General features: G+C 36.2%; 1 protein-coding gene across 1 annotated transcript; it reads left to right on the top strand.

Annotated features, from left to right (window-relative positions):
- The first annotated feature begins 11,074 nt into the window (after positions 1-11,074).
- Positions 11,075-12,562, top strand: RL1 (RAD-like 1). The gene is made up of 2 exons (XM_028228795.2): positions 11,075-11,443; positions 12,285-12,562. The coding sequence occupies exons 1-2, from the start codon at positions 11,218-11,220 to the stop codon at positions 12,287-12,289; spliced, it is 231 nt and encodes a 76-aa protein (XP_028084596.2). The 5' UTR covers positions 11,075-11,217; the 3' UTR covers positions 12,290-12,562.
- Positions 12,563-12,972: the final 410 nt, after the last annotated feature.

Here is a 12,972-nt window from a genome sequence, read left to right as displayed (position 1 = left end):
ATCAGAGCCGACTCTCCGCAGTATTGAGTGTGGCCCCCTGGCGTTTCTCAGTGCATATGGGCGGGCTTGCGAGCTGGCAGGCTACTGCATGGGGGACGTGCAGCCTTATGGGGGGTGGATTGTAAGGCCCCGGTGTCCCACATCGAGAATGGAGGGGGAGTTCCTGGGCTATAAAAGTAAAAACCTGAACCCTTATATAGCATTGAGGCCTTTTTCTGGGTGGTGAGATCCCTATTAGAACTCCCCAATTAAGCGTGCTTAGGCTGGAGTAGTTCTGGGATGGATGACCCACTGGGAAGAACAAATCTATGTGGGCATGGCCTAAAGCGGACAATATCGATGATATGTGAAGGGTTGGGGCGTTACACTTTTAGTAGCCAAGTAGCGGTTCCAAGAATGATACCTTGGCAAAACATTACTTTTCCAGACACTTGGCACATTCCAAATGCTGTTCTAGCCAGGCCGATCATTAGGCAAACCATTGACCAGGTAGTACAAACTCAAGGTGGTAGTGTATACCTCAATTTTAGACGACCCCTAAGCCGAAGTGTGTCTAGTACCAGTTTTCGAACTACTTCCCCTTATCGAGTAGATTTACCAGAGTCATCTAAGCAATCTATTTCGGACCCTATTGAATCAGTAATACAAGGTATGCCTTCTAGACCCCCTAGTAGGGCACCTAGTGATCCACTTGCAGATCCAGTTATTCAAGGTATTCACATATTAGAAAACCAAATACCTCACGGAGTATATGAAATCAGAAGGCCTTATAGCCCAACAGTTAGTGATATGAATTTTGAAGTTTAATGGATTTTTCTCCAGAAAGTGAGCTTAGAAAACAACTAAACCAGGATTTTATGCAATCTAAATATCAGGAATTTAGAATATGGTATTTTAATGACCATACTTCCCGACAGCTAGAAACACTAAAACAACAGTATTATTTTCATTTGAATCAAAATCAGATACTTAGGCCTTTTTCAAAATGATATTTTGAGTTTGCCACTGTTATTGAATTACTATTAGGAACTTAATGTTTTAGATGATCTACAGAAAACATGGCTGACAACGGATGGACAAAGTATTAAATCTACACATCCGCCTCCACAATCATTGGAATTATCACAAAGCGTAGATTTCTGCTCCAGTAACCCTTTAGTCATAACAGCCTTTGTCAAACCACCTGACACCACAGCTGAAAAAATGAGAATTTGCTTAAATTAAAAATCTCATCCCGATAATTAAACAAAATAATTATATAAATCTTTATTTTCAAACCGTAGGCAAACAGATGACCACAATTGAAGAATCAATAGGAGAATTAGTACCAAACCAAAAGATACGCTTTACACCAACTCTCCCTATACAACCCGTAAATGTCAAACCCCCCTTAGTGGTGACTAATTTTAAACTTAGATCTAATAAACAGGATAATGAATTCATGGATGTTCTTATCCAGAAAATGAAAAGCATTAATATAGGTCAATCATCTAGCTCTTAGATAAATATGCTTTCTGCTCAACAACCAAACAACATTCATAACGAGGAAGAAGAACTTTCTCCCTTACACATTTTAGAAATACAAAATAATTTTTAGGATATTCAGTCTGTTAATAAAACCTATTTTCCTCAACAGACTTCCAGAATGGCTTTAATCGGACCTAGTAGGTATTATTATCCCAGACCTACACCTCAGGATATTTTATATGAAGAAGATTTTCTCCACACCTAGAAATCTTTCCATGGTAGAACCATTTATGAATGGAATATCAATAGGCAAACTAAATATCAAAATTTTGAAACTGTACATCAAATGTTAATGTATGGTATTGTTTGCAAACAAAATGTTGATACTGATCACCAAATTGCTCGCTTTATTGCTAATGGCTTTGCTGGCATTCTTAGGAGATGGTGGGATAATGTTCTTACTACTACTCAACAGAATGAAATATTTAATTCTTTCAAGATTGAAACTGACCCCATCATCCATACTGTTAAACAGCATGAAGATGCTGTTTATATTTTCGTTCAAACTATCTTAAGCCACTTTGTTGGACCCGAAGCAGGTAACGTTGACGTCAGAATGCTCTTTTCAGAGATTGACAACACGACGGCATGCCGACAAGAAAATCCATGCCCTACAATAACTTGGTGTTTTCCCCTGAATCTTCTAACATTAGATGATGCTATTTTGCTCTCCTTTGCAAAGCTCCTCAACTGTCAAGTTCATAGCCTACCTCTGAGATTTCCGGGACTACCTCTTGGAGCCAACCCTGGGAGAAAATCTACATGAAAACTTGTGCTTGACAAAATCAGATCCAAACTCTCGGGGTGGAAGAGAAAATTGCTATCTTTTGCAGGTAGATTAACTCTAATCAAGTCCACCTTATCTAGTTTACCAGTATATTTTCTCTCTTTATTTAAGATGCCAGAAGGTGTGGCTAGAGAATTCGAGAGGATTGAATCGGCTTTTTTATGGGGTGGTAATGACCTAAAAAGAAAGTTCATTAGTGAAATAGGGGGAGGCCACAAAAAGCATTGATCAAGGGGGTCTGGGCATTAGAAGAATCAGAGATGTAAATGCTTGTCTATTGCTTAAATGGTGGTGGAAATTTGGAACTCAAATTAATTCACTTTGGAGGAGGGCTATATGTAGCAAATACAAGACAGATGAAGCTTGTTGGAATCCACCGGTAAGATTCTCCTACAAACATTCTAGAGTTTGGAAAGACATCTTATCTATTGGGAATCATAGCAGTAATATTTTCAATTTTTATGTGGATAATTGCCAAATTAAAGTGGGGGACGGAAATAGAATTAAATTTTGGCATGAGAAATGGTGTAGCAACACTTGTCTTAAGAACGATTTTCCCCTCCTTTTTAATCTTTCAACTGATAAAGATGGCTCTCTTCATTAATTCTTTACAAGGAAAACCAGTCCAAACAATTGGAATTTTCCCATTAGAAGAGTGATGTTTTCTTGAGAATTAGATGAAGAATCTAGTTTGCTTAGAGCCCTATCTTCCGCCCCTTCTCTGTCTCCTCATGGAGCTGACTGTTATTTCTGGGCTTGTGCTACTGCAAGCATTGGTGAGTTCTCTATTTCTTCAATATACTCTTTTAGTGATTCCATCCTTGGTTCTCATTTTCCAATCTGTAAGCATATTTGGAATAGAGCTGTCCCCCCTAAGGTTTCTTTTTTCTGTTGGTTGGCTTGGAAGAACAAAATCAAGTCAGCAGAATTTATGCACAGAATTGGTTTTTTAGACCCTTCTGTCTCCACCAGTTGCACCTTCTGTGGCCATGACTCTGAATCCGCTTCCCATGTCTTGCTCCATTACCCTTTTTCTTGGCTAATCTGGTCTTCAATTATTCATGATTGGGGGCTTTCTTGGTGCATTCAAGATTCAGTTGATGGCCTTCTCCAATGGTGGATGAGTGTAAACTTCAAGCACTTTGATAGATTAATTTGGAGAGCCATCCCACTCATTGTCCTTTGGTCTCTGTGGAAACGTAGGAACAAATGTATTTTCGAAGAGGCTCATCCAAACTTTTCATATATGAGTGAATCTATCAAAATCAGATCAGCACTATGGCTAAAAGCAACCATTAAGGACCTTCCCTTCTCAGTTGATGATTTAACCTTCAATTGGAGACAAATCAGAACTGGGTTTAGAAATCATTAGATGGGCTGGTTGTGTGCCATTTTGTCTTTAGAGCTTTATCATCTTCCAATTGCAGTTTGGGCTGCTAATCTGTTCTGGTTGGAATTGCAGAGGCTGAGACTGCTCAAATTCTATCTCTAGACTGTTATTGCTGCTTTTGTTTGCTATGGTTTTTGTACTGGCTTTTGCACTGGGTTTGCTTCTGGTCTGCATTGGGTTCTTGCTGGTTTTCTTGTTGGTTTGGCCTGGATTTGCATATGTGCTTTCAAGACTTTGGAAATATATATCAAAGATGAGGTGGTTGGAGCTGCTTGTTTTATTGTTGCTGCGTGTTTTATTCTAGTTTGTGATGTTCTTCAATCAGAGCATCTCCGTTTTTTTTGCAGTAGTGATGGTCACTCAGTCTGTAGGTTTGCAGTGTTGGTGTGATGCTGTCTTCAATACCTCATGAGGCTTTGTGATGGAAAGGTGTGTATTGCTCTGCTGCTGCATGTCTATTTTAGTAACTATGAGGTTCGAGCATGTCTATCTGCTGCTGATTTTGGAAATCAATTATGAAGTGTGGAAATTGATTTGCTGCTATTTGTCTATCTTTTGCTGCTGTTTGTCTATCTGTCATTTAGGTGCTGCTTTTGCTTTGTTTTGTGTTGTTGGTTTCTCACCAACTAGGAGGTTGGAACTTTTTCTAGCTCCAAGCTCCTCTTTATTGATGTTTTGCCTATCATATGTAATTTATATGTGGTTCATCAATAAAGTTTTCTTTTGCCGATCAAAAAAAAAAAATGTAAGCGTGTGGTGGCTTCAACACAACTTGAAAAATTTTAACTTGATATTATTACTTCATTGGAATAGCCACAAGAAATAATTGTTGATTGGTGATACTCAAATCTGTTCATTCAATTATTATCCTCTCTATATTTGTTTTTTCATTTTTCACATAGCTCATGTCAAATATCCTATTGATATATGCCACATATGCATTATCAACTCAAAAGACCATTCTTTATGGATTCAGGATTTTCCTATGCTACATGGACTCGGGTGGAGGTGTATATCTAGGGATCGAACACATCAAATTCCAAATTTTAGGATAGGCGAAATTGGCAACAAAAGGATCCAAAAATTAGATAAGGGTATGAGGATACGTCATCTAATTGGAAAAAATAATTTTAAATATATAAAAGTAAATTTATTCATGTATCATATTATATATAAGATTTTGCTATAATTTTAATGTATTGGCAATGCAAAATATAGAATACAATAATTTTACTCCAAACTTTAAAATGAGTAATATATGTTTCAAAATAGCAGGATTGGATCATATACCTTATCCGCACTAGTGTCGTGTCATGTCGACATAGGTACTTAGCAAGCTGAAGAGTCTATGTAAAATAGAGATTTTTTCTTGAGATCAAATGTATGGAAATAGTTCTAAACAAGTTCCAAAATCTACTTATCAACCCAAAAGGAGGTGTTATGATATACTAATTCACATGAATGGAATGTCCCCCTTCTTATTTCCCACTATACCCCAAGAGATGCTTCTCTTTTTTGCAATTAAATCTAGCAGTTCTATTTTGCCAAATTGTCCCTTTAGATCAGAAGATTCCATATAAAAAGCAAATTGTATGCTTTTGCATGCAACTATCGGGCTAGTGTTGAAATGTGTCTCACAACGCTTAGAGTTGTCCCATATGTGCTGATTATAAGGTTCTAGTTTTTCTCTCCTTAATATCTGGGTTTTAAGAAAAAGTGTGAGCTAGGCTTTTCAATTTGGTATCAGAGCTTGGTTAGACCTGTGATTGGTGTGTTGTTTGTCCGGCTATTGTATGTTGTGTGGTCCAAGAGGGTGTGTTGGAATGTGCTTTACATCGCCTGGAGTTACCCCGTCTGTGCTAATTATAAGGCTCCAGTTTCCCTCTCCTTAATAACTGTGTTTTAAGGAGAAATGTGGGCTGGACTTTTCAATTGCCAAGTCTGGGCAGCCGACTTCTTTCTCCTTTCCATAGTCACCGATTCCTGATTCCCCAGTTGCAACAGATTAAAGGCTGCTTAATCGTGATTGCAACTCTCCTTAAAAACTCTCCAAATAGCCCAGAAATTGGCCTTGGACCATGAAGAGCCAAGGTAATCCAACTTCTCCAACTTGGGAATAGGACCACCAGCAGAAGTAAAGTCCTAAGAGAAATGGAGGGAGAAGAATCTACAGATATTGCTTTCTATAGGAGATAGATTGGATGATTAGGATTCTTCCCCATATCAGTAGGAAGACTTGTCTCAATTTTTTAAAGCTTTGCTTTCTTTTTTATTTTGTAAAGATTCCTAGAAAGTTGCAGATGTAATTTCCAACTAATGATCACCACCAGGCCCATTAGCTTGTGGCCAGTATCCCCTTTGATATGACTTGTGCAACTTGATTATAGAGGCCATGATTACTCTCAATTTTTCCATTTCTGTTGTTCAACAGGCAAGAATGGTCAAAAGTAGCAAGCAATGAGAAAATTTCATCTAGGACGCACAGTAACAATTTGTGTTCTCTGAGTTCTTCCTTCACAAACACGTTGAAGATCATGAAAACAATGAAAATGAAGATCATGAAAACACGTTGAGGAAAAAAATGGCAAAATAACATGAAAACTTGTGAAGAATAATCTTATTTATCATTCACTATACAATGAAAATGAACGAAATCAGTTGACTTAACAGGCAAGCATGTCATGAACAAAACAGTACATATACACACATTTGTACTATTTGTACTACTACATAAAGCACACCATCTCATAAGATGGTTTGAAGCTTTGTAACACTTTCTTTTCCAATAAGGGCCACAAAATAACTGCTAACTGCTAAACAGCTTTCAAATTTAACCCATCTTCCTCACAAATTGCCCAAAAGTTTAGATTTTGCACCCATCGCTATTATAGATATGTATATATATATGAAAAGAAGTTAAGACAATTGTTTCATCAAGAATTATAAAAGAGAAGCATCATGCATTTCCTTATAACATGAGGCTCTTCTAAGTGCCATTCTGATCCTTTTTAGCTCCTTATTTTCAAGAGTTAGTTTTGTGGATTCTACAAGGGAATGGACTCAAATGGAGTCTACTTGCAAGATTTTATCTAATATAGGCCCATAGGTTGGGGCTACCCTAGTCCACTTGCAGCCTAAAGCTATACTATACGGTATCACACAACGAACCGTCTAAAATTTGATACTCTTTTGGAGATCTCAATATCATTCCAAACAGATATTTAGGTTCCCCAAAGAAATTGTGTCCTTTCCTCTATTGAGATACTCCTCCAATGAGAATCTTTTGAAATATGAATATGGTTCTCGTTACTGTGCCATAGAAACCCAAGCAGGACTGTATGGTGTCATCAGCCCCAGAGTTGAGCAGACAACTATCTCGCCTCAGATAGCATGTATTATGATAAATGATTGTTATAGAAGTTCACAAAACAATTACAAGAAGTAAACAATTTCCTAAACAACCTTGTATTAGTAGCCATAATTACAAGAAGGAAAAGAAAACGAGAACAAGGCTCAATCAAAAACACATGAAACACCATTATCTTCAGTGTGGCCTCTGAAATGAGCCTTCTGTTAAAAATTTCAAGGAAAAAACAGTCCTACTAACACAACAACAAATCACAAAATGGGACAAGACAATGACATGTTTGTGGGGAGTGTGTGTGTTCGATTATGTAATTTATTTTTGTATTAGTAGCATTTTTGCTAAGCTAACACCAAAAGAAGAGGATAGTAAAGTCACCCAAGTGGACAAACTGAAGTTTTGAGCCTGGACCAAAAAAAGATTCTATCACATCATTACATTTGGCTGCCCATGACTTACCAGATATCATCAGTTATAACACTGTACATCTTCATCATAAACAAGCGAAAAGGTAAACAAAAATTATGGGACAGTCCAAAGCTCAAACCATATGCTCACCCAAGAGAAGTAAAAATCAAAATCACTTTTCTTTGAACTTGAAAAATGACCAAAAGTAACAAATTGAAAGCTATGGTTTCAATCCTATAATGAGTTAAAATTAAAGAACAAGTTAGGTAATGCCACTTTCCAATATATCTGGTGCCAACACAACATTCAAATTAACAGCCAAGTACAAAGAAAGCAAATCATCAACAGATATCCTTGTTATATATGGTGCTAATGTATTTTGTTTTTGTTGACATGTGCTTTGGATCTGTTTGGCACATGAAAGGAATAAATCTCTCTGCTGTGATGAAAAGATTTCTCACTACCATTTACCTAATACCCAACTTTTACATTTGCTTGTGCCCCATCTGCAAGACCCAGAACCATGGTTTCCATAAATACAATGGAGTATGATCAATGGCATAAGTCCTAATTATGATGTGGATTGCACATGACTTCTGATGGATTATGAACATGTAAAACACGGTTTTTTCGTTCTTTAAATTAATGTTGAGCTCGATGACTTAGATGATATAATCAAGATTGATCAGACACGAAAACCCATAAGTAGGTATTTCATATTCTAATTAGCAGTCAAAGACAAGTAACAAGGCTGGCTTCAACTTGGATCTATGAAGCACCAACACTTCCAAATGGGCGTAGTATACACCGACAAACTAGGGACATGTGTGCCCATGTGTCGGACCCCATGCCAATTTTTTGAATTATTATTTTTGGACTACACACTTTGGGGACACTTCACGGACACATGTTTCGTATGTTTGGACACGTCTAAAGACATCTTTAATTCTTTTTATAATTTTAGAAAGTTGATTGGAGGTCAAAAGTGAAATATATGAAAACAAAGAGCGAAAAAAGTGAAGGGAAACAAATTACACGAGGTTTTGTGCCCCAAATTTATATTCATATATAAATAGCAAATAAAAATATATAAAAACATGTTTCTGCCATGTCCCCACCATGTCTGTATCCTACTTTTTACAAAATCACTATGTCCCATGTCTCCATGTCTGTGATATTAGATATTATTTAGATTTGAAAGGAATTTTAATTTCCAAATTATCACTGGAAAATATAAACTCTAACAATAGTAGGCATTGAAACTGGCAAAATACTGAACCACAACTGGTAAAAAGAGGGGAAATTACCCATCAAGGGTAGTTTCAAAATTTTATTTCATATTCAAGAAAAAGTTTTTGTTTTTAATTATTAGTTTTTATAAAGTTTCCTCAGAGTACACAATTTCAATCTCAGTCATACAACTTTCATTCGGGTACATTCGGAGTGTATTAGTGGGATCATAGCATTCTTCTTTTCCAGAACAATAGATGGTTACAGGAGACTCTTGTGCTCAAGTGACCAATCACCATTGAGAGGGAAAACTACGTGCACCTGCTAGCTAGAACTCCCATTGATATAAAAAAACATAAAATTCAGGATAGCGTGTCAGGATTGGCAAGGAGTAGGTAACACGTGTTGAGCTTTCCTTGGATAAAAAAAAAACATAACATAATCATTGTACGGACTCAGCTGGCCAGCTAGACAGTTTGTAATGTTGTTCAGGACAAGGTACACATACAAGATCGAAGAGAACACCAATGGTTATTTTAGCAAACTCAACTCCTAAACGAGTAAGTCTGGATTCGTGGCACCCTCGTGAAAGCATTAGTACGGCCGTTGGATTTGGGCCCACCTAATTCTCAGGGTTGAAGACAGTCTTTTGAATAAAACAGAGAAAGGGAGTCTGAATGACATTGTCTCAGATAGAGAGATCTTCATGGATTTCTTTTCTGCAGTGGCATGCTTATCTTGGAGTAAAAAAATGGTGAAACAAGGTATTACTGACACATAATATCATTATCTATTAATAAACTACTTAGAACATCCGCATCAGGCAAAATAACAAAAAGTTAAAATATAACTAGTAAATCATAAAATTCTTTCTCCGTCAGTCTCAACAAATTTTTTTCTAAATTAACTTTTTGTTAAATTTGATATAGTACCTCAACAACTTTGTTGAGCCATTGTTCATTAGCTACATGATTTTTTATTATATTTTCTGGAACAAAACTGGGCCAAAATCTTTAAACCGGTCGTCCACCCGGATGTCCTCCCCGATATCCTACCGGATGTCCCGTGAGTGCTTGTAGCAGAAGAAGAAAAATGCCCAAAATTAGCCTAACCGGTCAACCGGTTAGTCAACCAACGGCATTTTTTTTTTTTTGTATTTTTTAAGAATTTTTTGAGTGGCATCTCATCAATTTAATAAAAAAATAAAGAATAACAAATACAATAAGAAATTAATATTTTAATAAGATTGAGTTAGAATAGAGAGTTTGATACAGTAAGTACTAAAAAGGTAACTAGCTAAAATAACAAAAGTGAATTTTGGGTTATAATTTAACTCAAATGCGGATGCTCTTACCCTTACCCCTATCTTTAAAAAAATTAAAAACTAAAAATAAAATATATGGTCCAAATTTATGTGGTGTGATCCACACACCTCTCTTTGAATCTATGCTATATATTTTATTTTTTGAATAGATTTTAGAATACATAGCTTTTTCATTAACTACGATATGAAATAGATAAATCCTATTTTTTAAATGTAATTACGCCATTATGTTTATATGTAGGCCATATATTTTATTTTTGGGGTAATTTTTGTAGAGTACATAGCTTCTTCATTAACTACCACATGGAATTTTAAATGTAACTACCATCCAACACCATTAAATTACTAGGCACAAAAAAAATCACTATACTCATATATTGGATAATTATTAAATTCTGATAATAGGTATGTGATATCGCCATTATATGAATTTTTCCTCCTTATCTATGGGGCTTAGCCCACTTGAAATTCCTAATATCCAGGAGTTAGGTAATCCCAATAAACCACACCAAGTACCGAATTTTGATAAAGATAAATAGACAATTGACATACAAAACAAGGAACACCAAAACTGAATGAATTATCATACCTTTTACTGTTTTTGGAAGGCTCTTCTTAGTATGAAAATCACATGCTTACATCGTAATAAAGAAAAACTTAACTGACATGACATCCAAACAGAAGGAAGAAAAGGACTTGAAACTTTATACATAATAATAATAATATAGCCGAAGAGAAAACTTTAAAGATCTTGGAGATTCAGATATACTGATTCTTCTACCTTGTTGCTCTTCTTTGTCTTGGTTCATGATATGGTTCTTAAGGGACAAATCATTGAAAATTCTATAATTTTTGTAAGTTTTCTAGGCCAACCGGCAAAGACCCCACCTCACCCCTCTGCTCCTGGAGCTTATAAAGAGAAGGCTTTGCCGCCTCTTTCCACATACCAGACCTTGACTTGTCTAGAGTCTTTCCTGTTGACTCTCTTCATTCTTCTCACTGTTCTTTGCCTTCCAGCTTTTCCAATCCATTTTCTAACCCTTTTCACCTTGAACAATTCGTCAATAATTTTAGAAAATTCTACATAGTGATACTTATATAATCACTACATATCTATATAGTGTTATTGACTTATTTCCCACCCTATTTACTGTTCTAACTTAAGACCTCAACTACCAACCAAATATATGGCATCAATGTCCTCCCATGGTTCTGGTTCTTGGACTGCTAAGCAGAACAAAGCCTTTGAAAAGGCTCTGGCTGTGTATGACAGAGACACCCCCGACCGTTGGCACAATATCGCCAAGGTGATTGGTGGGAAAACTGCAGAGGAAGTGAAGAGGCATTATGAGATCCTTGTGGAGGATGTCAAGAATATTGAGGAGGGCCAAGTGCCTTTCCCAAACTACACAGGTAGTAGTAGTAATTAATTAGTATTGCTAAAAGTCTCTAACCTAGAACAATTAAGTGACTATGTCACCTTTTACATTGATTCATGTTGGCCTTAAATTTCTTGACCTACCATTTTCTCTTTCTCCATAAAATTCAGAACCATTAAACATAAACTTGTATAATCACTTCTAGTGGTCATGAGCCCACAACTCATCCCAAATTTACAAGTCTTTTCATAGCCTTTTGAGGTTGACTACATGAAATCCTGTATCACCATTTCGCCCCTTTTTAAGAAGAGGGCTGCTATATATTACCTAAATAGTTCACCAAAATTCTTCAATTCTTATGTAGCGTAGTAAGTCTCACTATTTATTAAATATGGTAGGTTCTACATATACACATGGTTTTTATTGCATCACTCTACCTAGGAGGCGAAACAAAATCGGTGATAAACAACATTTCTCCTCTACGAAACAACCAACAACATTGATATCAACCTAATACTAATTTTACGCATCAAACACAAGCACACGAGACCAAGGGATTTGTTAGGTGGATAAAGTACTCCTTTATAGATGCAGATTCGCTTTGTAACAAAAAAACCATAAGCACACTTCTAGCTTTCTAATATATTGCACTTTTCATGTGGCTTTAAAACTTATGAATTTAACCATTTATTGTGCATTTAAATTAATGTCTACTTCAATTTTTATTTTTCCTTATCTTCCTACCATCCATGCCCATCATGTAATTGCTAACGATCAAGCCACTAGTACTCATAATGTCACAATATTTTCATATGCAATTCCTGAATACATTTCATAATTTTTTGATAGCTGATGATAGTTTTTCTCACATGCAGGATGAAAAATCTAAGGCTCCGGTGAGTTACAACCTCGAAGAAGCGATAATAAAGGAGCATTGCTGTTCTATATGCTCATAGTAATTCGAAAATCATCGGTAGATGATTCTTCTTTCTATTATCGTATTGTTTATGACCTAGTAATCATCAATTTAAGTTTCGAAATGTGTAGTAGTGGTGCTCTACGAATCAAAATAAAGCTATGTTATGTAGTTCCTATGATTCTGTTCAGTGTAATAGTTTCTATGAAATTAAATGTATGTATGTGTTCGATTTAACTGATTTGCAACTTCAAATTTTGAAGATTCACAGATGGAATTGAAACTGAAAGCGAATTAGAAATTGCAGTCTAGGGTTAAACAACGAAATCAAAGGGAAACAAAGATAATGATTTAGGGTTCGAAGAGTTCTGACCTTGAAATCCAATGTCTAAACCTCTTGAATCCTCCTAAATCGTGAGAAGGAAACAAGAGAGTGAGTCCAGTGACCTTGATCAATGGAAGAAGGGGAAAGTGAAGAAGGCGGGAAAACTTATTTTTAATTTACAAACAAAAACTATACATTTTTATACACTATGTGGTGTAATTATAAATCCAAAACGTCCAAGTGCATAAAGCATCGAATACAAATCCGAATACGAAAATTGTGCATCCGGTCATTCGGTCAGTTTCGGATGATCGGCTAGAAC

The sequence above is a fragment of the Camellia sinensis genome, chromosome 2 (assembly GCF_055761805.1).
Source record: "Camellia sinensis isolate YWXY chromosome 2, ASM5576180v1, whole genome shotgun sequence".
In the NCBI taxonomy this organism is placed as follows: Eukaryota; Viridiplantae; Streptophyta; class Magnoliopsida; order Ericales; family Theaceae; genus Camellia; species Camellia sinensis.
Note: the sequence above shows the minus strand (reverse complement) of the source record. Positions and strands in the feature narration are given on the sequence as shown.

Coding starts and splice junctions, on each gene's coding strand:
- RL1 (XM_028228795.2), top strand. CDS start 11,218: ATGGCATCAATGTCCTCCCATGGTTCTGGTTCTTGGACTGCTAAGCAG.